This window comes from Xiphophorus hellerii, chromosome 1 (genome assembly GCF_003331165.1).
Source record: "Xiphophorus hellerii strain 12219 chromosome 1, Xiphophorus_hellerii-4.1, whole genome shotgun sequence".
In the NCBI taxonomy this organism is placed as follows: domain Eukaryota; kingdom Metazoa; phylum Chordata; class Actinopteri; order Cyprinodontiformes; family Poeciliidae; genus Xiphophorus; species Xiphophorus hellerii.
Genome location: NC_045672.1, coordinates 10,482,548 through 10,509,572, shown reverse-complemented (window position 1 = coordinate 10,509,572; position 27,025 = coordinate 10,482,548). Strand labels below are relative to the sequence as shown.

General features: G+C 39.3%; 1 protein-coding gene across 1 annotated transcript in view; it reads right to left on the bottom strand.

Annotated features, from left to right (window-relative positions):
* Nucleotides 1-27,007, bottom strand: part of LOC116727509 (piezo-type mechanosensitive ion channel component 2) — a 39,637-nt gene extending 12,630 nt beyond the window's left edge. Inside the window, 40 exon segments of the mRNA XM_075074334.1 lie at nt 34-154; nt 291-403; nt 1,235-1,300; nt 1,685-1,773; nt 1,922-2,011; nt 2,497-2,656; nt 3,211-3,307; nt 3,448-3,691; nt 4,681-4,712; nt 4,714-4,847; nt 4,932-5,033; nt 5,650-5,854; nt 5,942-6,142; nt 6,613-6,777; nt 7,263-7,439; nt 7,951-8,126; nt 8,444-8,571; nt 8,786-8,818; nt 9,527-9,568; nt 10,168-10,217; nt 10,219-10,333; nt 10,427-10,575; nt 12,755-12,814; nt 13,288-13,409; nt 13,568-13,676; nt 14,116-14,382; nt 15,512-15,547; nt 15,549-15,599; nt 15,601-15,676; nt 15,926-16,054; nt 17,303-17,333; nt 17,506-17,611; nt 17,823-18,000; nt 19,072-19,286; nt 19,574-19,810; nt 19,903-20,062; nt 21,497-21,542; nt 21,729-21,830; nt 25,222-25,317; nt 26,227-27,007. Coding sequence (XP_074930435.1) covers nt 34-154; nt 291-403; nt 1,235-1,300; nt 1,685-1,773; nt 1,922-2,011; nt 2,497-2,656; nt 3,211-3,307; nt 3,448-3,691; nt 4,681-4,712; nt 4,714-4,847; nt 4,932-5,033; nt 5,650-5,854; nt 5,942-6,142; nt 6,613-6,777; nt 7,263-7,439; nt 7,951-8,126; nt 8,444-8,571; nt 8,786-8,818; nt 9,527-9,568; nt 10,168-10,217; nt 10,219-10,333; nt 10,427-10,575; nt 12,755-12,814; nt 13,288-13,409; nt 13,568-13,676; nt 14,116-14,382; nt 15,512-15,547; nt 15,549-15,599; nt 15,601-15,676; nt 15,926-16,054; nt 17,303-17,333; nt 17,506-17,611; nt 17,823-18,000; nt 19,072-19,286; nt 19,574-19,810; nt 19,903-20,062; nt 21,497-21,542; nt 21,729-21,830; nt 25,222-25,317; nt 26,227-26,290 — 4,774 coding nt within the window. The 5' untranslated portion in view covers nt 26,291-27,007.
* Nucleotides 27,008-27,025: the final 18 nt, after the last annotated feature.

The window sequence follows — 27,025 nt, the reverse complement described above, 5'->3', positions numbered from 1 at the left end:
GTCTTTTGGTTATTGTGACTTTTTTTGTCTCACCCTGCTGCTTCTGTAGTTCTGTCTTGGCCCTCTTCTTCTCCTCTTTCTTTATATTTTTCTTTTCTTTCTTTAAATCCTTCAGAGCCGATTTGGAGCTGGTAGTCCAGGCATTATACGCCCACTGGAACATAAACATGTACAGTAGGTTACTGAGATACTCTATGTTTCCTATCATCAGAAAAATTATCCGCTTATCTGTCAGTGTGTGACAGCCTAAAAAATAAAATTTAACATATTGTTTTGCTTCATCTGTTTACCTGAAAAGCTGATTTCTTCTTCGGTGGTTCCTCTCCGTCTTTCATCTCTGTAGCTTCTTCTTCTTCCTCCTCGCTGTCGCTCTCAAACAGGTGGTAGCCACAGTTGTTCTCCACTGTGTTCAGTACCAAAGTCAGAACTGTCATTAAGCAGGGGAAACCCCTCTGAATAAAGAAGCCTAACGAAAAAAAAACAACCTCTGCAACCAGACAAAAACAAAACTCCATATATATGTTTTATTTTAAGATTCAGGCTAAGAAGGAAAAAAAAAGTAAAGATATTTGAGAATTTGACAATGTATTTTACAAAAAAATATGCATACCCTTTCATTTTGTGCACATTTTGTGCACATCCTTCAATGTTTTTTATATAGATTTTGTTAGAGTTTTATATGAGAGACCAATACAAAGTAGAAAATAATTATGAAGCTGGGAAAAAAAATCATATTTTTGCTGCATCTGGCATGTTTTCTTCCAGAATCTCCCTATGAACTCTGACCGGCTTCCCTTCTCCCTCCTGAAGAAAGGCACCCCACAACATGATGCTGCCACCGTCATGCTTCACTGTGGGAATATGCCGCCTGCAGGATGATGTGCAGCATTTCACACCACGGTGTTTTAAATGCTGAACCAGAAAGTAAGATTTTGATCTAAATTTTAAAAACACAACTTCTTTGAACAATAACTTTCTGCTTCTCACTCATCAGTAAAGGTCACTCTGTTTACCAATTAGGTGACTTTTGAATGTTGCATTGGATTTTGTTTAGTGGTATCAAACTTTCCTTACACTTAGCAAGTTTTATTACATTGTGTTGGTGTCTCACATAAAACCGCAAAAAAAATAAAATATATGTTCAAGTTTACTGAAATGATGGTGAAGTCTGTGGCTGTAAAGTGACCAAATGTGGAAACGTTCAGGAGGTTTCAGATGGATTTTCGCTGCTCACCTCCAGGCCGAGAGACCCAAGGCTTCCACCATTTTCCTGCATCTTTCTTATCGTTCTCCTCATCACCTGCAAATAAACAGTCCATTCTGGTTATTTGCTTATATTTTACCGGTAAGAGTAAAGACAGATGGTCAAAATGAAACGCAGCGAATCCCCCGACTTTAAACCTGAGTGAACACACTCAGATTTTGCTGCATTTGCGTCGCCTGCAATGAATCATGGGAACAACCAAGCAATTTAAAAAAGTCCAGTTCAGAACCAATATAGAAGATTTTGCTGATTGGTTTTTAAAATTTCTTCTTGGATTCAGCTAAAAAAAAAAATTATCTACTTAATTGACTTATCTGAAACTGGATCTAATATGGATATAGATATTTCCAGTAGACCTTATCCCCATGGTAACATAGACAGCTATCCTTTTACAGGCTAAAATATGTAAGCAAGCAGCACCTGATGCCGTCTGCTCCGGATCTGCTGGCGCTTCCGCTCTGTCCGACGCAGCAGGAGTTGGCTTCTGTTTGGATTTAATCTTCTCCATCCTACAGAGAGAGTGGGAAAAAGAAGTTTATACCCCCTCGTTACTCGTTCACGAGAAGATAAAGATGGAAGCTGGAGAGGAAATAAGCCAGTCATCATCATATACTACATCCATTAACTGATTGATAGACGTTTCCTATTCAGGCTTACTGTCTCTTGAGTGCCTCGACAGATTTCTTCTCCATCTCCAATCTGGCTGCAACCAGTTTTTTCACTTTGGCCTCAAACAGCTCAGCGCCCCTTAGAGAGATAAACAGAAATTAACACCAATTAACTGTTGCTGGCGTCATTTACCTGTGTGTGTGTTTATTTTACTGGCTTGGAAGATTATTGTGGATTCTTAATAGTTCTTTTCTAAACCTTTTCAGAGGAAAATATCTGGTTTTCTGAGGTTCACACATTGATGAATCATATTTCTGATTTAGATGACTTTAGATAAAGTTAACACACACAGTTAATAATTTTTTGTTTGTTTTACTTTTTTTTCAGCAGGTTGTAGTAAAACCCAGTGTTACATTATCAGTAATTATTTAGTTGTATCTCACAATGGGGACCAGCAAACTGTAGTAATTACTTATATATTAACAGGCTGCTTAAAAAATCGGAAAGGCGGGCTTTTTTATAACAAACATTATAATGAACCTATTAAAGTATCAAGAGCCTCTCGTGTGCTTAAACGTTGCAAATGTCTCCATAAAAGTTTCATAAATAACTGGAACTCAGACCTCGATGCCAATATCTTAGCGGACTTGAGATCCGACACCACGTAGAGGAAATAGTAGCTGAGGAAGACCCTCCTCTGTGCCAGCAGCACGGTGAAGCATATCGCATCCCAGACGATGCCGGCCTCGCCCTCCGGCAGCTCGCACTCATCAGTAGGCTCAGCTGAGACGCACAGAGACAGGAAATCATTTTTTACAGACTATGAATGTCGTCTCAAGGCACAAACAGACTCAATTCGTAACCAAATGAGTGTTAAGCACAGTTGTATTTAATGAAGTGGAATATTATAGGCTGGTTTGTTGGACTAGAAGCACATTTTTAAAAGAACAACATTCAAGCTTTTCATTAAAAGTCTGTTTTATTTTAAAAGTTAAAATATCCCAAACTATTTTTGTGTTAAACATGGTAAAGGATTTACTAAACAAAAATGTCTGATATATTTATACGGCTCAGACTTAACACCGGGGTGAAGGTTTACTTTCCAAAAGGAAAGTGACCTGACACACACCCGAGCACCCAGCCCCCCACCGCCGAGTACCACCAACACACCGGTAGGGAATGTGATGCACCACTTTCTGCTTGTCTAACACATTAAAAATAAATCTCATTAAAATACAGTTTGCAACATAAAAAAGTGTGGGGTGGGAGGAAAAGCGGCTATGAAAATGTGAGCAGGCCACTGTACTTGTTAATGTGTAACTATGGCAAACACTTACGAACATCGTAGCCTTTGATGGTGCAGAACATGCTGAAGGCCTGAATTAACCAGCAGCTGTTCTTCAACAGGCTGTCCAGATACGCACAAGCGCCAAGCTGAAGGAAACAAATAAATGGGTCAAAACCGGTTCGATGAATCTGAGGACAAGAAGCTGCATGTCTGAAATTATTCGGTGCCGTACCGTTTCTGTCTTTCAAAGATGGGACCCTTGTGTTTGTGCCGTGTTGCCACTTACAGACAGGAGGTTCTTCATGGCGATCACAAAGCAGGTGTAGGCGATGAGCCAGTCCCACAGGCGAAGGATGTATCTGACAGGCTGCATCAGGACACTGCCGCCAAACAGCATGAAGTAAAAACAGGCCACCAGGTAGCCGAGGCAGAAGATGTTGATCCGCGTGGTGCCTGTGATGAAGATGAGGCAGAGGACCAGCCAGAAGAAGTAGCTGTAAACAAACACCTTCACCATGTCCAGGTAGGACCTGGAGACAAAACACACACACACACACACACACACCCCTGCATGTTTTCCATTTGAAAAAAGCTAGAAAGTTGTCATTAGATTATCTAAAAATTGATCACAAATATCCTACAAAGTAAAATGCTCATGTTTAATGTCACACATCCAAACGTCAGTTAAGTTACTGCATAAATCGGCCAGGATGCATCACCTGAATTTTGATAAGCTCCTAGAGAAAATCTCTACAACCAAACAGGATAAAAATTACCACAAAAAAAAACTACATGGACAAATAATTAAATAATGCAATACTACTAAAAGTGTTTGAAAAAGTTTAGCCAAAATGACAGGATCATTGTCAAATGCAAAACATAAAAAAACATTTTATAGAATATAAAATGTTTTCTGACTAGAATAGTCAGAGCATAGAAATAAAGTACAAGAATGGAAACGCATAATATACCATGTCTATTTTTGTATTTTTGCCAGTCACTGTAATTAGTAACTATTTCAGTTCAATGCTGTTTATGTACTTCTGTGCATAAAGTATATAAAAGAAGAATAAAATCTAAATCTGCACACTCTTAAGTGAAGCAGTGAAGGCAACTTTCTGCAAATAAAGTTGTCAGCCTACAGTGCCAGAAAACATTTATTATCACCCTGGTAACGGTGTGTAAACAAGTCTGAAGCCTCTGAGCTCCATGCTCATTCAGCAAACTGAAAAATATTACTAAGCTACAGCAAGGAGTAGTTAGAAGGTCTCAGATTCAACAACTAGATACTGTCTGCTAACCAGATGTTGTCAAGTAAGGCGAAGAAGAAGATTGCAAAGCAACACTTTGATTCAATATTGGAGGCAAAACACAATGTCAAAGATCAGAAAAAACACACAAAATATATTAAAATTATTCCAACTTGATTTTGCTTTAGCTAATAACTGACATCATGGATACAGGATGAGACGTCATTCTTAAAAGGATTCACAAAACGTCATAAATTAACAACGCCGACCTGCAGTGAAGGAAGTTGTCGACTGGTACGAAACTGGTTGAAGGAACACGGATCCAAATTGCGGCTGATCTCCACGTTGTCTCCAGCCAGAAGTCGCACAGCGGCTCGGTTCTCCTCCACAAAAACCTGCCACTGCAGAGATGAGCAGAGCAGCAGAAGGTGGTCGTCTGCAGGGACAGAGATGGAGGTCAGAAGTTGGTGCGTAGAAACACAGGAGCAAATAAAGAAACGAGAAGCAAAGATCCACTCACAGAAGATAAAGGAAGGATTGGGTCTCATTGCAAAGTCTGGCAGGTAAAACCACTTTATGACGTTAGAGTTCAAAGGGTGAGCTGCAGTTCTCCAGGGGTAATCTGCCAGAACATGCAAGAAGAAATTAATTCGATCATGGCTGATGTAATGACATGCATAAAATTATATCAAAGTAAAAGAAAACCGATGGCAAATTTCCTAAAATGTTTTTCAGTCTGTGTTTCCTCTGTGTTTCAGTCTGTGTATCACTGAGTTTCTTAGTTTTTCCACTTCTTGTTATGTTATAGGTGTACAGTTTCTTGATTTATGTGTGCAACTAAAGTTTATAAAACTCTACGCTGTTTTAAAAGTCTGTAAATAGACACAGTTTACTTTTTAAACATGTGTTTTAAAGTTTGCATTTTAGACACATAAGCAGTATACTGCTTGATTTCTTTAATTATTTGACCTGACCAAAAATAGAGATAAAATCAAGCTGTTTGGCTAAATCCAGCATATTTATATGATGAACAACTAAAGTTGTGTAATTACACACTGTCTCCTTTAAATAAAGTAATGGATATTTTTGCACTTTCAAATTCAGATCATTTTATTACATTTTTTTTTCAATAAAACCACAGCAGACATGCTTTTTACTCTGTCATGTTTGAAAGCAGGTGTCCAAGAGCTGGATTCAAACCAAAGCTAATTCAAATCAAACTGAACGCATTTGCGTACCGGCGCAGAGAGCAGGAGGGATGCCGATGCAGAGCAGATACTGGAACACCATGAGCCCGGCTGTAAAGCAGCAGTATTTGGGCCAAACCTCTCCTATGGCCTTCCTGCGGCGGCGAGACAACACGGCTATCAAAGCGCCGGAGTGAAGCAAAGCGTAGAAGTCCATCCTCTGACCGATCACGTTCACCGCTATGATCAAACTGATCTAAGGAACAAGTACAGTGAAAGAAGTCAGACATATTCAGGTAAGTGAAGGCAGAAAAGGGCACTTTAGAAACTTTAAAAGCAGCACCTCCAGTCCAAATTTGTAGAAGCCAAAGTTGATGAAGTATTTGACGCAGGGCAGGACGCCGTGGTCCAGGTGCTGCCTTGTGATGAACTGGAAGATGATGCTGAAGGGAGGAGGCTTCAGGTCGTTGCGGAGACGAAAGTAGAGCTGGTGGCGATGGACAGTCGCCTCGAAAACAAGCAACCCGAGTACCATCAAATGGTTCTACAACGTGGACAAAACAACCCACGTCTTTCAAAAGAAACTTCAATTTTCAAAGTTCATCCTTTCTGTTTTGAAAACATATTGGCATTATTATTATTTTTTGTTTGTTTAACTTTAAGGTAGAAAAACATTAAGGAATTTAGCAGAAAGCAGATTTCATCGTAACTTCTAGAAAACTGTAAAACAGCTGAAACACTGACTTCTTTTAAATCTCGACTAAAAACCCACCTGTTTAGGATTGTATTTGAAATGTAATCAATTACAAATTTATTGATGGAACTTGACTTAATGCTGTGTGTTGATTGTTGATTCTATGTTGCATTGTGTTTCTGTGTTTGATATGATGTAAAGCACTTTGAAATGCCTTGCTGCTGAAATGTGCTATACACATAAAGTTTGATTGATTGATTGATTGATTGATTGATTGATTGATTGATTGATTGATTGATTGATTGATTGATCGATCGTACCCTGAGACATGGCAGGATTCTCCCCTCGCACTTCCGCAGAGCTCCGCACCAGTAGACCGGGTCAACAGGTTCGATGTAGAGAACGGACCTCCTGAGCAGCTCCATCAGATTTCCCCTCAAATCTGCTCCATCGTCCAGCCCAGAACCGTTGGAGGCCAGTAAGCCCTAAAACCCCAACATCGAGTTCAAAAAAGTAAAGCAAGAGAAATATTAAGACACAAAAAAGCTGATTTTTGAAGGAGTTTACCTTGACTTTATTTTTTTTACAAGGATAACGATTTATAAAAACTATTTTGGTTCGACACATACTTGCAGTTTTATGTATTCTTGTCCTGATTATCACTATCATGTATTACAATTTAGTAAACAGATCAAATAAATAAATAAATGGAAAATTGCAGAAAACACATCAAAAGGGAAGAGGTTTTAAACTGATTGTGAAAATTTGACTCAATCGTCACATCTCCGGGCTTTCCGGAGGTCCATGTTTTCCTTGAGAATACACAGATTAAATAAAACAATTTAATCTTAATATTAAATCCTCACAAAATGGGATTCTGATCCGTGCCCAACTGAAAGCCAAGAAAGTGGACGAGAGAGAGGACGGAAAGACCGAAATGAACTTGAAAACTGACGTGAGGTGAACTCACAGCGGTGCAGTTGGAGGAGTAATCCACAGGTTTGATCACTTTGAGCTGGTAAAACATCTTGCAGACCACCATGACGCAGGCCCACACCGCCGAGATGCTGGAGGCCAGCGGGCGCAGTCGTGGGAACGGAAGCGCAAACACCCACAGGACCAGGAACAGGAAGTTCATCAGGGACACCTATGAAGATGAAATCCGTCAAATCAATCCTTTTTCACAGCTACGAACTTTGATTTCGTTTAGATTTTATGTGATAGGTCAAGAAAAAGTAGGTGCATATAAGTCTATATAGTCGGGTAAATGAAGATTAAGTAAAGCTTTTTCCACAAATTTAAATCTGAAAAGTGTGGAGTGCATTTGAATCTAGCCTCCTTTGTGAAGATTATCCAAACTGAAATTCAGAGGAACCATTTGTGTTACTTTGAATCTCAGTATGATTACAGCTGTCGAAGGCCATGCATCATTTTCCATCCATGTCACAATTAGTCACTACTTTTGTTGGCCTGTCATGTAAAATCTCAATGTGAAACATTAAGACTTCTAATTGACACGGGATAAAATTATAAAATGTGAAGACATTAAAATATTACAGCCAGGTGCTGTGTATAACGCTGTTTCTGGAACTGAGCAGATACAGTCTGACCAAAACCTGGAAACAATTCAGCATTGACGAGCTGAACATCCATTCAACCTCTTGAAGTGACACCCAGATGATGCCAGAAGACACGATTTTCAGGCTGTGGAGCTCCATGAGTCTCCAGCTCAGCTCCTGGACCCGGTGGAGTAAAGACGCCGCCTGGATGATGAGCAGGCTCGCCCGGTCCACAATCGTGACCCACTTGTCCTCCGGGCTGCTTGGCACAGTTTCTAAATGGAGAAACGGATCGCAGACGGAGTCGTTGGAGGCAATTCGTATGCATTAAGTCCAAAACGCTATGAGAGGCATTTTGTCCTGGCTCTCGTTCAGCCAATAAAATCTGAATTAAAATAAATTACCGTATTAAACCGCAGCAGCCAGCTACTAAGGAGTTCAGAGAGACCTGTGTACGACTGATAAATAAAACAGACTACAGCTCTGGCAGCAGATATTTGCTTAAAGAAGAGAATGCTGCTGGAAACTCTGACCCGAACCTTCACAAAAATAAGTTGTAAGTTGATTTTTTTGAATACAGGACAGTATTTACCTTCTTCTGCTGCCTCCTGCTGCTCCTCTGCAGTCCAGACACCCTCTGCTTTCTCAGAGGGTGTCTGGACTCCGATGTTGTCCAGCGTTTCCTGACTTCTACTATTATCTGTCTGCTCCTTCACAAGCCTGTCAAAACCCAGAGCATGTGCACTTAGAGAAACACATTTCTTCTCAACACATTGGGTCTGGCTAAATGTATTCAATAATGCATTTATTTAGGTAGTTAAACAGTAGTGACTCCTTGGTAATAACTGACAAAATGAAATATTGTATATCAAAAACGATTTAAAAGATAAATTGATCCAGAAGTCAAAAGTCAGGATCTGAAGGAAAGTCGTACCTTTTCTGTAACTTTTCGATGTTTTCTTTAATGCTGGGAAGGAAATGACAGCATCTCATTAAATGATGCCCGTGCAAAATGACCTCATTGTTTTTGTTTATTTCACGACTCATTTCTGAAAATTATGCAGTATTCATGTTACACTCTACAGTCACAAACAGGTTCTAATCAATGGATTCAGAACTGAACCACATTTTCTCAAAAGTCTCTCGTCGGAACAATTTTTTTCAAAGGACGTCCCTTTACAACTCAGCTATAAGAGATTGAAAGTGTAAAACAAAAGGGGCAAGTAACAAATAAACATTATTTAAAAAAGGGGGGGTATGGGTGAAATTGTAAACATGGTGTCAATTTAAAACACATTACTGCCACAAACATTTTAAAGTTGTAGACTTGAAAGACAGCAACCTTTGTTTGACTTGTCTGGTCATAAAGAAATCTACTCCTACACATTATTTTTCGGAGGCTTTGTGAACTTATGGCTTTTATTTGCAGTAATCAGACAGGAAATGGGCAGAGAGAAAAGGAGGAGCTGTCAAAGCAGCAAACGACTTCAGGTTGGGAATCAAACTCTGGACGTCGTCGTTGAGCGTTAATAGCCTCCATGTACAGTAAGGGCAGCCTGCTCTACCGCTTCACCAGCAGCTCCACCGGCTTTTATGCTAGACATGAAATACGTCGTACAAACTGTGATTCTTAAGTACAGCAAGACATTTAGGAGGAAATTAAGAAGGTTCTTACAAGTCTGCAATCATATTGACTGAATTCTTGAGTTCTTCCTGTCTGGAGGAGAGATAACAGGACGTTAGATGAACCCACAGGCATGAGGCGGTCAGACTGATCAGAAAATATGGCTAGGCTTAACTGGGTACATGCATTACATTTTATGGGTCCCTGGTCACCTCGAGATTTGAAAATTCAAAAAGCAATGGCTATAGAAGCACGTTTAAAATGTTTTCATGCTGGTTTGGTTAGTGTAACTGTGCGCAGCGTACAGTTACATGCACATTGCCATATTTTACATGGCAAATGTAAAACAACATTTGACGTCATCCCGACGTCGTCAACGGTCCAGATCAGCATGTCTTCCATAGTTTAGTTTTGGACCAGTTTTAAATCCTGACCATTTCAGAAGTGTTTTTATTATTATTATTATTATTATTATTATTATTATTATTATTATTACTATCTCATACAGCAGCCACCAACCTGAGTTAAAAAAGCAAAGGAGGAAGCCAATATCCAAGAAAAACATTTGGAAAACCCTCAAAGAGCTCGGTGAATGATTGCTCAAGATTAGAAGTGGGTCTGGTTCTTTAATGGTTTTAAAGCATTTGCGCCGTCCGGTGTTTGGTTTAAACTGCGTCCCGTTCCAGTCTCACCTGCTAGTCTCCCGAACAGGTACGTTTTCCAGGTCAGTTAGAGCGAGGAAAGTCAGAGTTGAAGTAATGCAGCTGGAGGATGCAAGCCAACAGGAAGACAGCAGGAAGCAGAATACGAGCAAACAGCTCCACTGTGCTGTACCTCTCCAGACCCAGGTCACGGAGTCTGGGGAGGAAAGAGGGAGATGAATTTAAAAAATAATAATTATCCAGGTTCCCATACAAGTGAGACTTTAAAAAAAAAAAAAGTGAGACTCACCCTTCCTCTGACATGCCCATGATCTGTCTGAACAGGGCAGAAACGCTCCTAAACTGATACATGTAGACGGCTATCAGCACCAGCATGGAGTAACCCACCACCACCGCCCAGAACGTCTTCAGAACCCGACGCCAAATATCGTACCGGATCTGAGGGAAGAGAATATGAAAAGTAAACAAAGAAAGAAAAACATTTGTTTTCTTGAAAGAAAGGACAGTAATACAAAGTTTTTGTGTTTTTTAGGGGGGCGGGGGGTTGCAAATAAAAACCTCAAAAGTGTGGCATGCAGAGTTTGCAGCTGCAGTTTCCCTAAGTGGAGGCTCTCAATACCAAGGAGTAGAAGTCTCAGATTTATAAGTGAAAATAAAAACCATGTATTACTTTCCCCCTCCTTTACTTTGTGTAGGTCCATAAAAATACTAATAAAACACATTAAAGTTTGTGGCCTTAATGTCGCAAAAGTGTGAAAATAGTTCAAGGGGTGATTGTTATTTTGAAAGCACCGTAAGTGAATATAAGTGCAGAGCTCACGGGCTTCCTGTGAGGAAACACATGAGAACATCATAACGGATTGTTCTGCCAGTGCCTCCCCCTCTGTGTGAGTATGTAAAACACCAGGTTGTTGCTGATGTTGTTCAAATAGAGAAATAACATTGTCTCATGTAATCTCCACAGCCATTAAGGCCTTCCAGTAAGTGCCCGCTGTCTCTCTAAAAGGTCAGCAGAAACATAATAGGGGGAAGGAAAACCAGTAAAACTATGGCAAAAAAAATAAATGGTTGCGTACGAGCTTGACAGTCATAATCGATACTTTTAGCTGAAAAACAGCAGAGAAGATTGGTGCGGTGGCTGTGTGTGTGTGTGTGTGTGTGCGCGTTTCTTCAGGGGTTCAAGCAAAATCAAAGCTAGATGATTCACTGATGCTAGTTCAAATGTCTGTTTAAGTTTAAAACTAAAAGCACCATGACTTTATGTCTTTATTGGCTGCTATAGGTTCACATTTCCCTTAATGCAGAATGTCCATCTTTTATCTAATCCATTTTGTGTAGATTCAATTAATCTGTCCAGATGTAGTAGTCTATTTAACTCAGATGCTGTACAATGAGCAGGTTTTCCCACACTTCCTTTTAAACACAATAGAAAAATTAGATAGTCATAAAACAACAACAAAAGAAAATGTTGTACATCACTTATACGCAGACATAGTTTAATGAAGTTCTTTACTGTTTATTCCATATCAAGCAGACGGCAGATTTGGCATTTAATTACTGATTCAGCTGAATATTTTATATAGATAAACAAATAAAAATGACATTGACAAAAAAAAAAAAGAAAAAGAAAAAGGATGCAACCCATCAGGTAAAATTTGAGACAGCAAATTTTGCAGAAACCACTGCCAACAATTGATTGCTCTACTTTACAATAAGACATTTGGATCTGCCAACAGGCACTTTGGCCCACTGTTCCCAAAGAACCTGCTCAAGCTGGCATCTCCACACTAGTTTTCAGAAATTTCCTGACCTGAACGTAAACCTGATAGGAGATCACACTGTGCTAACTATAATTTGATCTGCAGCAGTAAGACTGCCACAGCTGCCCACACACAATAAATGCAGCAAGTGAACCAGTGCTGCAGCATTTACATTTATGCGAGTCCTACTTAAACAGCACAGCAATGACCATATCAAAATATGTAATTTAATGCAATACAATGCAGATGTTTTGTCTCCACTGATGAAGATCCCTTCACTTCAGGACGCAGGGTCATTCTGTACCGATTAATTTAATCTGTCAGGTAGAAAAACTCCAAAGATGTGACAGGATTGTGATGTTTCACAACATATCCCTCCAATACATCCACTTAACCTGCTGGTTAACATGTTAACACACATGGAAGTTCCTTCTGAACAGGTTTAAAGTCTGATGAAACCCTTGAAAGCACTTAAAGGTTAAACATTTGGTTTGAACCATGACTACAAAGCAAGGATTATTTGTCCGTTTAGGGGTGCCACCAAACTACTGTTGCATAGGTTTGCAAAATAAACAACAAATACTTCAGTTTCAATCTCTAGTCATTTACACTGCCACATTATAAATCAATATGTGTAATCATTAGACAAATACTTTTAATTCAACCACTTCAACAACACTATATTTAAATGCAAAGCACTTCAGGCCAACAATAAGATACTGTTCAGGATTATTTCTATGTATTTTTACAGTACAGTGTCTTATAAATTAGAACAGGCTGCTAAATTAAACAATGACATTAATATACTGAATTAAATAATAATGATAATGATTCACCAAATAATAAAATATACTAACCTGGTATAGAACCACACACAGGAGGAAGAGGACGATGTAGAGGATTTTGTACACAACCACCTGATCAAGTGAAAAATAATCAAATAAGCTTAACTGGACACACACACACACACACACACACATATATACTGTACATATATATATATACTGTATATATACATACATACATACATACAGACAGAAAAAGATAGATAGATAGATAGATAGATAGATAGATAGATAGATAGATAGATAGATAGATAGATAGATAGATAGATAGATAGATAGATAGATAGATAGATAGATAGATAGATAGATAGATAGATAGATAGATAGATAGATAGATAGATAGATAGATAGATAGAGCATTCATCTGCAACTCTGCAACATCTATTAATTTATAGAGCACAACATTGAAAAAATACGTTTTACTTCAGAGAATTATTTAGACACTTTGTTGCCAGGAAAAAAAATAGGATCAAAAAATCCTTTGCATCTTTCATCAAATGAATTATATAAATTAATTACTATATAATAATGACCTAATTACTCACCTTTCCAGAGAAGCTTACTATGAAGAACATGGAGCAGCAGAACAGGATCCAGTATTTGATGAGAAGCCCTTTGACCCCTGAGATCAGCATCCCTACCAGAGGTGACGGCTGGCTTTCCTCCGCTGCGACTGAAGGAAATCAAAAAGAAGTGAAAGAAAAAGGATGAATATTTGCGAGAACTACAACAAACTAAACAGTAATGAGGTGAGGATGAATTTTTTTTATATGTCTCATTTCTGTCCAAATAAGACACTGAGAGAAGCAATTTAAGCTCATTTACGTGGGACGACTGTAATGTCTTCAAGAGATTCCTTCTTCATGTTCTGTTCCTCTTTTCTTTCTTTCAGCTGCTGGCGAAACATCACCCAGAAGCTGAAGGTGTAGAAAACCTGCAGAAGAAGAAGGCAGCGAATCATGAGCAGAAACTCCAGGATTTATTGACTGGGTTCAGATATTTTTCAGACATCCGCGGCTGAAAAGCTGAGAGGTCAGAACCGACCTGTTAATACTTTTAATTTTACAAGAGTATTTAGAACAATGTTCGATTAAAAGTTCGATTATGCTGGATTAAGGGAGCTTAAATGTCCAACTTCAACATTAGGATGTTGCCAAAATTCAGACACATTTTTATCACATTTTTGTTTTTGTATTTCATGTTTATTACAAAAATATATTAGCGAAAGTCTTGGATTGTTCTGCAACGTAGAGTAAGTTCATCTAATACTGAAGGAAATCTTGTCTTTTCTGCAAAACTTCAACAAAATAAATATACATGTTTGTCATAGTTTTTCCATTTTAGACTGATGGATCTCATGGGTCATGACTCACCTTGGCTCCCAGGTGGACACAAGGTGCAGGATGGTAGCTGTTCAGGTCAAAGTCCACTATGACTGCTGGGGGCAGCCCTGGATACAGCTCGGCTCGGCTCAAACGCAGCCCGCTCAGGAAGCCCAGCACCACCAGGACAGTGCCGTAGGCGGCAAGGAAAGGGGCGGACATCATGGCGTACCGCCGGCGGTCTCGCATCATCCAGATGAAGCAGGACCACACCAGCAGGGCGAAGGTCAGCCAGTTGTTGTAAGTTATACTCCACACCTAGATGTAAAGGAATCAGGTTGTTTGACAGCTTTACAACAGATTTTTTCCCCCCTCAGGTTACTTTGCAACTTGTAATTGTGAGCATGTTCTTTTACCGTTTGAACACATTAAAAAGAGAGAGAAATTCTACCTTATTATATCATCAATAATAAGATATTATTGATTATATCTGAGACAATTAGCAAATCCCACTGGTTCTCTTATTTACATTGAGAACATGCCCAGACTCCAGACACAAATTAAACACATCATAACTTATGATCAAGTTCTGGAAAGCAGCTATTTTCTTACAGTCATTTCCTAACTTATGAAGATCAACACACATCTGCCTGATTAAAATTGGAGAGTATCTAAAACACAGTGATATTTAAACCATAAGAAAACTGGAAATCATATATAACTACCTGAATGTCTCTAGACACTCTGATCAACTGGAAAAGGATTATAAAACATCGTCTGTCATATTGTTTTCATTTGAATGTCTTACAGGTAGAAAATATTGGTGAACGCGGGATTTTGTGAAAAACAATAATTTCTTAACGTGGAAATTAAACATGATTAAATGACCCAAATCATGTAGCCTAGCTTATTAGTTAAGCCTTAGCAATCCATCAACAGGACAAAATGTGATTTTTTTTATTTTACTCTTAAAAAGTTGTTTTTTCTGCCCTTCATTGATTTTGAACCAAACCTTATTTGCTCAGACCTTTGTAGTGTTTCTTTGCTACATTATGGTTAGTTAACAGCAATGAAATGCAAAGATGAAGAGTACAAGAGTGATTAATTATTAGTCCTTACCAAAATATAAGTTTGTTTGCATTTATTTTCTCTAATGCCATTCTCTGCAGCTCTGGTAGTGGAGTAGTTTGCTTACTCATTACGGACTGAGTGGTCTAATGCAAAGCGCTCACGCAAGTTAATTCACAATTTCTCCCAGTGGCTTTCCAGTTCCATTTACACTGATCTGTGTGAGTCCCACTGTGGGGCCACTAAAACAATTACAGCTCTGTAATTACCACAGGTTGTCTTACTATGGCTGCAGATACGTTTCCTCTACTACTGAGAAACAGTAGTTGTGTATCACAGCCATAGATGCGTAAAGTGTCACATGTTGACTCTACTTTACCATCATGATGACGAGGGCGCTAACGTAGCTGTGCTTTCTGCAGCAGACGCCCGAAGACAGCGAGGCCACTGGGGCCCGAAGGGGCAGGCCGAGGTCTGCGTCAGACTCCTGGAGACTTCCTCACTCTTGTCCGCCATTCCTTCGTCATTTTCTGCCTCTAATGTGAAAGAGAAAGAGGAAAAACAATAAAACTTAAAAATTTGAATTTAGTGGCTTTTCAGGTGTTATGTTTGCGCATCTTGTTTCATCTCTCGAGGTTGGAGGTCTTTTCATGACTGAATGAAGAGTAGGCTAGAGTTAAGAGGCTTAAAAAAATAACAAAAAGTTTATCAGAAAATGTTTCTTTGCACCGTCCTGAACGTGTCCCTTCTTCCTGAGGCAGTGTATTTCTTGAGCTGTGATTACCCGGTAGAGGAAGAGTCGTTTTCTTTGTGAAGAGACGGAGAGTAACAGTTTACGTATCCGGCTTCCTCCACCAGACACCCAAGATTGTTGCTGTGGACGTTCTGCCAGGAACCTCTAGTCATCAAAACCATCGACTGAAAGAGCAAAAGGAGATTCTCCTATGAGATTAATAAAAACATCTGTCGATGTTTTAAACAACCTGTGCAGTGTAATCAAATTATTCGATCAGTACAGCTTACTTTTAAACATATTGAAATGTCTCCAATTGACAAGAGTTCAGGTGAACCAGTCTCTTCCATTGGGACAGCAACAGGATGCCACCTCTACAACGTTTCTATTTATGAACATTTTCTTGCCACTGAAAGTTACACAGTCAGTGTTATTGGTATTTAAAAACGGCTTAAACATACTTGGGAAGAACAGTGTGTTGGGCTCTGAAATCACAGAGGATACTGTTTGCTCTATAAAAACAAACGCCACCACTTTCTGCAGCAAAGCTTCCTGAAATGGGTCTTCATTTAAAAGCAGCATGCATCTAAACATTACATCACAATGTGTAACGCAAAGTATCAAATCCACTGGTCTAAAGCGTTCTGCTGTAATATTAAACAAATGGAAAGTAGTTCTTTGGGGTGATAAATCAGCGTTCCTCTGTCAGGCAGTCCGATACAGGAGTATGGATTTTGTGGCTGTCAGGAGAATGATACTTGCCTGACTGCATTGTGTTAAGCATTCAGGTTAATGGTGGGAGCCTGACAATGTGCGGCTTGTTTATCAGGGCTTGACCTCTTAGCTCTAGTGAAAGAAACTTTTTTTTTTTTTTACCCCTCCAGGGGGTCATTTGTGGCCTCTAGTGTCCCTTATATGACAGTAGGCTGACAGGAAACAGGGAAGGAGAGGGGGGAAGACATGCGGCAAATGTCGTCGGGTCCGGGAGTCGTACCCGCGACTGGCCGCGTCGAGGGACTCAAGGCCTCCAAATATGGATCGCGCTAACCACCTACGCCACCATGGCACGCCCAAGTGAAAGAAACTTTTAATGCTGCAGGATTCAAAGACAATTTGGGCAATTTCATGCTCCTGGATGAAATGAACATGAGACTGCACTGCCCTGACGTCAACCCGATTAACATCTTGGGGCTGAATGAGACCTGAGCCTTCGAGGCAGGCTGTGTTGTCCAGCATCAGTGTCTGACCTCACAAATCCTTGTGGAATACCTTAACAATAGGGTTGAAGCTGCCGTTTTAGTTGCAAAAAATGAGTTAACACTGTATAAGAGTAAAGAATAAAATACTAGTATGTATTCGTGTGTGTGAAGGCAAACCTCCACATACTTTGGCAATAAAGCCTATATAGTAAACACATAACAGAACTGTTTACCTCAGTCAGGCAGATAGGTTTCCTTCATCTGTGCTGCTCAAGAGCTAAAAGAGACATTTGTGAGTTATTGGAGATGACATTCGGCTATATGAGCATGATTCTGCTTGTCATACATTTCCATAAAGAACAACTACCATTACAGGCTGAAATGCTGACTTTTTCTATTTTACAACACAGTATTACTTAAAAGGCAAATAATGATGTTTACATGTCACCTCTTGCCTATCTCCTGTGATGTAGATGACTCTGGAAAAGCTCGGAGGGACTTCAGGGCTTTCTAATGGGTTGTCAGATTTGTCAACGTCAGCAGTATCCTGACATGGAAAGAAGCTATTAAAAGCTAGTAAACTACTGATATGATGTAAATATTGTTTATGATCCAGCAGTGGTTAAAAAAATCAATACTCAATATGTAATATTGATAACGAGCAAACAGGAAATTGAACGACAGAGGAAAGAGGCTTGGAAAGCAGCAACGCATGCAAGCATGCATAAACCTGGAACTTAACCACAGCTATCCCTCACATCGTCACAGTCCTCCGCTGTGATTTGGACCCATTTGTGCAGCAGAGCCACCAGCGTGTAGTAGAGCAGCAGAAGAACGAAGGGGTTGACGAAGTCAGGCCAGCAGACGTGTGGATGCAGGCCAAGACTGTGGGGCGTTGAACTGTTGGTTCGGATAACTCCCGTCATACCGAACAACCTGGATGGAGACGGAAGAACGACAGGATGAAGGAAACCAGGTTAAAGAATGAGGGGAAATCTTGTGACTTGTTCAGTTGAAGTGACAAAAGATGGGGGGGAAATTAGACAAGGTGAATATTTGTGACAGAGGGGGACTTAAAGCAATTCGAAAGAAGTGTGGATTAATCCAAACAAACAGAGTTAAAAGGTTCATCCTCTGTTTAAATTCTAAATCGTGGATAAAGACACTTCTTCTTTTTTTTTTTAATCCAATATTAAAATGAAGTAAAACAGCTGCAGATTTTACACCATGTTGTTATGAAAGGGAGAGGGGGGGCTAAAAATATGCAAAAAGATAAAAAGGATGTGTGATGCTGTGGGCCTGTTTCCCTTTCACCCCAAAGCTCTCTTTGTTTGTAGAAAGCAGTCATTTCTTGATCTCTGCAAATTAAAGCTCAGATCTTCCTAAATATTTTTGTGTGCGATTATTCCTGCTGTGGTAAAATGTGAATTTATTTTGCATATTTTTAAACTTATTTACCAGGGGTGCCAATAAATGTTGACAAGTCTATTTTTAGTTCTTAATGCCTGCTGATGACAAGTTAAACTCCAGTAAAAGCAATAAGACATTGTTTAATAACATTGGCACAAGAGAAAACTGTTGTATCTGATTGTTATTTTATTTTCTGACCTGGTGAGAGTAAGTACCATCTGAGAGAGCAGAGTTCCAACTTAAAACAGTTTGTTACATGTAATTGAAATACATTTGTCAGACTTACATTAGTTATGCTTGTTAACATGACAACTTAATAAACTCAATATATTTGCTTGGATAAACTTCAGTTGAGTACTTGTAACAAATGAACTAATTGTTTTAAAAGTTGGATCACCTGTTTTCTTTTTTTCAGTGTATGAAATCAATCAAAGTAATTATTTTATCTTTCTTAAGTGGGTTTTTTCCCCCCCCCTATGCTCAGTTACTAAAGACAAGGTTGAATGACAAATGTACCTTGACATACAAAAAAGAAACATTTCCCCCTGATTTTATCCTCAACCTCACATTTGTGTATTCTTTTTTAATCACGTTTACCTCGCGTAAACATCATCTGGTGGGATAAACTGCTGGGACAGGGGAAGCTGGTAGAGGTACAGAGCCAGCAGGTGTCCTCCGCTGAAGATGGCCATCATCACACATAGGGAGCTGAAAAGCAGCATGCTAATGGAGCGACTGAATATCCACCACCATACCAGTCCTAAAAACACCCCAAAGTACACTCCTGAGGTGAGGGAAGGCAAGTACGATGCCTGCAGACACATGGACACAGAGTGGGGAAACAAACAGAAAAGAGGGCAATTAGACAAAACGCCCTATGTGTGAAAAACTAGAAATTTGGGAACAGGTCACGGGTTTGTGTCCGGGGCCGTTGACTGCTGCCTCCCTCTCTCACAACCCGGTACCAAGTAAAGACCACTAGAGCCAAAAAAATCCTAAAAAAAACCCCTGAAAATAATGATATTTAATTCTTTAAAGGGTCTTATAATCTATTAGATTTGGAAATCTATCTATCCATCCATCCATCACATTCAGACACCTAAAGTCTTCTCTGTAATGTACCTGCCAGCCCCAGCAGCAGAGTGACCACCACTTTCCCTGCAGTGTTCATGATCGCTGACAGCAGCAACCTCACTCCTGCTGCAAACATGATCAGCTTCTGAACAAACTGCGGCGGGCTGGACTGAACCGGCAGAGTGGTCTCCTCAGAGCTGTCAAAAGACGAGGCCTCTGTCTCATATTCGCCCTCTGATTCTGTGTCAGAAGTTTCCACATCCTGTAAGACCAAAAAAAAAAAAAAAAAAGTCTAATATTACTGCATGGTACTTTGATACAATTGCATCATTAAGAAAGTAGATCTGCTGACACCTCTGAGGGTAAAGAAGGGATCCCATTTTCATGGAGGTTGACTTGGGGTCCGGGGCGCAGCAGTTTTCGACACAGCCTCAGAAGGAACAGGATAGAGAGGCAGAGGCCGATATCTGGAGCCAAGAGTCGCACGATGTTTGCTGTGTCAACCGAACTGAATCTGAAAAAAGAAATAAATAAATCCACAGCAAAAACACAGCTGGCTATTGAAGCTATCTCACCGCAACGGACTGTAAGTGTATGGGCAAGACTGCGAGGTTTTCGAAAATAAAATGAGAGTTTGGATTTATGGTAAAGTCTCAGACTTTGGAGGAAGCGGCCATTCTGAAAATACATCCATCCAGGTTCATACAAAAATAAAATCTTATGACTCGCTTAACTAGTGTGGTGAAGAAGCACCCTCTCTTTTTCCTCTGGTGTGTAAACAGCACTAACACACGAGCGAGGAATGACTTGTCATTTGCAAAGCTTCTGATTTTATGCCTTTCTGTTGATCTCCTATGCTGCTCTTGCTTACGTGTCCTGGGTATAGTGTGTGTGTGTGTGTGTGTGTTGTGACTATTGCTGTATTGAGCTGCTGTCTGTTTTCACTGGGACACTCTAAACCTCCAGAGCCTTATATCCAGATTAAATAAAGGTCAACATAAAATAAAAGCTGTAGTGCAGCAAGACAAGCTGATGTAAGCAATTAAGTGCATTGTACGCAATAAGCACTCCTTGGAAATACAAGTACCATAAAAAACCGTAATGACCAGTTAAATTTTTTTGTTTCGGTATCTGTGACCTTTATGACCTTTTGTATCCTCTATTTGCTAGAATGACAATTTTACATAAAGTCCAGTGATGCAGCACATAGAGAAGCTTGAACGTATGTGGGTTTATTTCGGCCTCAGAAAATCATCGCAAACAATTACAGAGTTTCACATGTAACCGTCAAGACCTCTGATGAACAGCTGAGGCATTTTAACTATACCTGGCAATTAATTAATCTAATTATTTTGTGTTTGTTTTTTTTTTTTACTTGTTTGTTTTAAAATAGCAAAAGCAGAGGCATTCTGGCTTCATCAGTCCATTATGCCATTCTTCTGATTTTTATTCGCAACTCCCCAATCCAAACATCATATCATAAGGGTGAAGGTGGCAATGTTGGTAGGAGTTCATCTTATAACCGGTGGGTTGCTGGTTCAAATCCCCATTCAGTTTGTTTCAATTGTTGTGTCATTGGGCAAGACATAAAGGAAAATGGACCACTGCAAGTCCTACAGCTAGCGTAACCAAAGAACAAAATTATCTACAAATAAAATTCATAAAAGTTTAAACTTCAATATTTCCACATTCAAAAACAGATCACATGCAACAGGCGCAACACAGCTGCAGACAAAAATGTGAGGAAAAGAAGTTAGAGAATCTGAGGCTTTTTTGTGGGAAACACTTAGTTTGTCATTTTGTTGTCAGATTTGCTGCTCTACTTAATATTCATGTTCTGCTACTTTACCTTTAATGTAACATAGAAAAACATAAAGTTCACGAGAGTAAACGATATAAAATAAAAGACACAACCGCCTTGAAATTACAAGTGTCAAGTATTTCATACCTTACAATTCCTAAGTGGTAAAGGACATCTTCCCAGATCCCAGCAACTGTTAAAAACAAAGGAAATGGTGGAAAGAGCAGAACATAGGAAAACTGTTTCATCTAAAGGTCAGTAATAACAGCATGGGATCCATGTGTTTGCCTATTTTTGTTGTTCTTGTGTTTTAGTTTCATCTCCAGCATATGTGGCATTTTAAAAATGTGCTAAGACAAGTAACAAGTTGTTTTTTTACCATGTGGAGGGAAGTAGCTGAAAGGGATCTGCATGAAGCACTGCAGGGTCAGGAAGGTTACACTGACGTAGATTATTAACCGAATAAACTGGCCCGTTTTGCCTAAGGAGAGCGAAAGAAGAAGAACACATGTTTTGTTTTATTTTATCTCAGTGCTTTGCAAAGTATTAAAATATTTTCTACTTATGCTATTCTGTGTTTAGTTCAGTCCATCTTCACATCAACTTTGACCGCCTTCGGTGTAACACAAAAGCATCTCCACAACATGATGCTGCCACCGCCATGCTTCAAGTGTCTGGATGGTGTATTCAAGGTGATGTGCTGTGTTCTGCCACATGCTGCAGAGTATTTGAATGCAGATTAAAAACAAACGATCAAAGTTGGTGTCATAACCATAGCAGCATACAACAACTGACGGTAACATGATTGTGCTATAAAATGGCACTACGTGCCTGGAAAATACATAAAACCGCCCCTTTAAATTACACACACAGGTAAATGATTATTACTAATTGAGGGACTTAAGAATCCCACTCCTTTTAGATTTGTTTAGACTTACATCCCTCTAAAATACATTAAAGCTTTTAGTTGTGACCAAATGTGAAAAGGTTTGAGGGATGTGAATATTTTTGTGATTACTGTATGTTTCATTATGAAACTGAGTGCCTTTTTTTGACTAACTAAAGCATTTCTCAGAAAGTGTCTACGATCATACTCAGTTATTTGTGGTAAGTCGATTTTTGCTTTAAGCTATCAAATCCAAATATAAAATTTTAAAATAAACCTTTATAGTTGAACCATTCCTCACTGTGTATACATTCCAGATGACTTTGTGAAACAACCTCATTTAAGACCACGTTACATGTCAAAAAACAAGTAGTGGTGCAATAGATTTTGGTTGAAAATCCAGATAAATGAAACCCTTCCTTATCGATTTTCTGGAGTTTCACTCTTGCGATCAGAACGTTAGAGAAGACAAATAGCTGACGCAACTCAACTGCAGCTGAGCCAGCAGATGTGTTGTTGATGTTCACCATTTTTACTAAAAGCATTGTTTCACTTAAACCTCTCTGCTTACACAGATACACACGCACGCTCCGTGAATTATAGGTGGGCCCGCAAATAAAACACATAGCGCACACACGGGATGAACACACATTTCATCACTTAGTCCAGGATCGAATTATGGAGAGCAAAATATATGGGATCTGTGGAGCTGAAAGGCAATCAGTTTGTTTTTTTTGTTTGTTTTTTTCGGTGACTGGTGGAGATAGAAGATCGCTGACATCACATCTTTTAATTCTTTGCTGTAATTACGAGGCTATACATAATTGATTCGGTCACTCCTACCACTTCCCCCTCACCCCTTTACAAAGTACTTTGAAGGAGGGGCAACGGTGCTTTAATTCATCTGTTTGCAGCGAATCGATATGAGGAACATGCATGACCTACTCACTCATGTCTGACCTATTAAATCTGCTTCATAAGACAAGTCCATGTATAAGGCTTATTATAACACAGGTATGAGGGAGCAAGTGTTAAAGTTCAAACCAGTAACTGTGATGGATTGTTGTATTTTTGCATACATCTCACTGTGCATTGAGGATTTTATGCTGCAGAGTGTTTTTCTTTTAACCTAAGTGTTGGGTTTCTCCTGTTAGGACAGAAGTTAAAATTGTTTTTGATCAAATATTGGGCCAAAAACTGTGACCCAGTCTACCAGGTCAATTTTCACAGAGCGATTTTTATTTTAGCTCCACAACAATCTGATCTCTGAAACTTTATCACAAAATGAAATGAGACGTTAGATGGTAAACTGTATGTATGCCATATAATGCTACCGTCAGTGGGTTGTGTTAATAACTTTAGCTGATGCTCTCAAAAGAGTTTGTTTTCCTCAAATAATCTTAGCTGGTAAGCTGGCAGCACAAGCCTAATAAACTATTTAAATGCACACCATTTAGTTGACTTTATTAGATTAAAAGCACTCAAACTGAATCTGTTCTCACCAGTAGGATAATAGATGCCGACAGATACTAACAGCTTACAATCTCATTCGTTATTTTTGGTGCTGTACGTCCATGCTGTCTAACCCTAGTTGAGCCTGAAGGCCGTATCTGTTCAGCCGATCCATCTCTTCTGAACGGGGTAAAGTGTTAGATGTCAATCGTGCAGCAGCTGCAAAGCATGGTCTATTCCTGGACTTTCCAGATGTCAGAGTTGTTTGAAGATTACCTGAGTTCTCCCAAATCAGTGTGTGATGGCAGACTGAGTCAGCACAGGTCCAGTCAGATTATCAGACGTTCAATAGCCTCACTGTACAACAAGTAAGGGAAACGCGGGATAATAACCTCACAGATCCTCACTTCAAAAAAATTCTGACTCACCTTTAGAAATCAGACATCAATTATTTAACTCATCTTTTGGGCTGAAAACTTAGCACAGCATGTTTGTCCAAACCTTTAACTCAACCCTGTGGGATTAGAAGAAACGATGACTGACGGATGGACGGAAATTTAAGGTTTGTCTGTGAATTAAACAGACAAACAATGAACAAGAAAAAAAATCACTCATAACTCACCCGGCGAATAATGTCCCCCCTATTCCCCTTTCTCAGTTAAAAGGGACACTAGGCCACAAAAAGACTGGAGGGGTACAAAAAAAAAAAAAAAAAAAACACTAAAAATATTTTTCGTTAGGAGAGGAATTCACATATTGCTTAGCACAAATTTCAGATGTTTCAGAAAAAAAAAGTCACACTTCTTATTTGTACTATTTTTCATTGACTGCATCATGACTAACCTATAGCGTTATAAAGGAAACGTGTCCATAAAACTACAAATTTTTAATCATTAGCCTGTAAAAGCTTACACAAAGCATGAAGATGGATATTTAACGAGGAAGATTTAACACTACAGACCTCATAAAACGAAGGCCATTAAAAGAGAGCGCTTTAAAATAACTTATCTTAAATGGACACAAAACACAAAAGCTTCAAATAATAACTTTGTACATAGAAGCATTACGTACAAAATGACATGTTTACACAATTACATAATTTTGTACATGTATTCAGCTTATGTTGAAAGCCACCAGCCATGTTAAACCAAATGACTAAAAAAACAACATTTTAAATTATGTGAAGGCGGTAAGAGCATCTCATCTGAAGCTTTCAGAGAATAAATGATGGAGAAAATGATTCCAAACTATTCAAAAATCTGTGTACAGTCCTGAAGCTGGACAGAGTCTACTTTGAATCAGTGTTAAAGCATGCCATTGAATATGTCAGATGAAACATAGGACCTGCTTGGAATCCCATATTTTAATCCAAATGCTGCATTTGAAGCCATTCTTGATTAAAATGACCATGGGTGTTTGTGGAAGAACTAGACTTGTTTTGATGAAATTCCTAATTCAGACATGAATAATTGAAACTGGGGAAAAGATGCGACCACATCTCAAATACAACCTGAGTCAGAGGAGCTTCTCTCACCTTTTAGGGAGACCGGGCTCGGGTTCGGCAGCAGTGGTACGGTGAGCAGAAACACAAAGTACACCACAGAGAGGCCATTATAGCGAAACGAAGAAGCTGAGGAGAAAAGGAAACAGAACCAACGAGTTGGATAGAAATGGTCCAGCTAGGCCTATCGGAGCAGCTTTTTAAAAGGAGTGGAAACTCCTTTTAGAATAAAAAAAGAAAACACCTGAAATGATCCCTGCCTCTGGAGTATTCTATATTCATTATTTTATGTGTTTAAAAGACTAATTTGTTTGCATAGCACATTTAAAAACACCTAAAATTGACCAAAGGGCTCTGGAATTTAGTCAAGAAATAACAAGCAGAAATGTAAAAGAAATGCATGTCCAAAGAATGAGTAAATCACAAAAATAGACTAACCCAAACATTTTAGCGTCTCCATATGCTCATTCTTCAGCTAAAAGTAAGAGTAAGAAAAGTCCGGATGCTGTGTGTGATCCTGAGTGATTTCTGGCTGGAGGAGTACTGATACTCTTCAAAAAGAGCCAGTGGCAGAGGATGAAGTAAAACAATTACAAGCCTACCATTTCTGAACTGGTTAAAATATTTACTTTTCAAAAACCATAATAAAAGCTAAGTTATTTCCAATGAAACAATAAGTAAAATAAAAGTAATCTAAGCACCTCACGATATAAAAGAAGCCCAAAAATGTTTGATGTTCATAGAAGGAGAGCTGAAGATGAAGCTACGCAATAAAATCACTCAGATTGTAGTATAAAGTTATTGCTTTTCCAGAGCCATCAGTTTATGGCCGTTAGACTTTTCCATTGCAAACTTTCGATCTTTCTTTTTGTGTTTTCTCAATGCCTCATTCTTTATCAGCTCACCTCGGAGAGATCTTTATTTGATCAAGTTTACACCATTAACTAGTGTCTCATGTTGGAAGTTAAAACCTTAAACAGCCAAAAATGCAGTAATTTAAGCAAAACAACAACAACAACAACAAAAATAAACACTCACCGGTCAGCAGAAGCAGAGGTAGTAATAAGTTATAAAGTATCCCAACCACAAGCTCCCCTGCCATGCTGCTTCCTAGAGATTCCTGTAGATTCCCTTCAGACACAAAACGCTCGGCAAATAAGTGCTTCAGGAAGGTGGACGGAAAAATCCAACCGTCTCACTCATTTTGAAGAAGAAAATGAACCTCCGTCAAAGCGTCCTCTGAAACCGCTTTTAAAAGTGTGACGCCCTCAGACAGGTAACAGGAATGGTAAAACGGGAGCCCAGAAATAGGCAGGACTCAGAGAAGAAAACCTTGACTTTATGATGCTGGTGCTGATGGTGACTCCCTTTTGCTCTTTGCCCGTATCTCTGTCACACCCTCCACTCCCTCCCTCACCTCTCTCATATTATGTGCTGCATCTCTTAAACTCATATTGCAGATATTCTCACACAGGAGGATAGCCTCCTGTTTTCACCAGACAGAAAAGGATCTGCTTCCACTGTTAAATAAAAGCACCTAAAACAGCGTACTTATTGAGCATCCATCGTGGGCGCCTTTTATAGAAATGTTGTTTGTACACAAAGCGGGCGTTCCTGCTTTCATTTCCGTTGAAAACGATGTTTCTGGCCAGACAGACATTGACAAACAGCTGTATTTGTTTTCTTATGGACCCTCGCGCTGCCTCATCATATTTGCTCTATAGGTTGAAGGGAAGTGTATCTAATATTCATGGCTGTGAGGCCATTAAAGCACTGGTGTGACTACAGAGGAATAATCACTGTATGCAGGCTGAGACAATCAATAACATAAATTTTA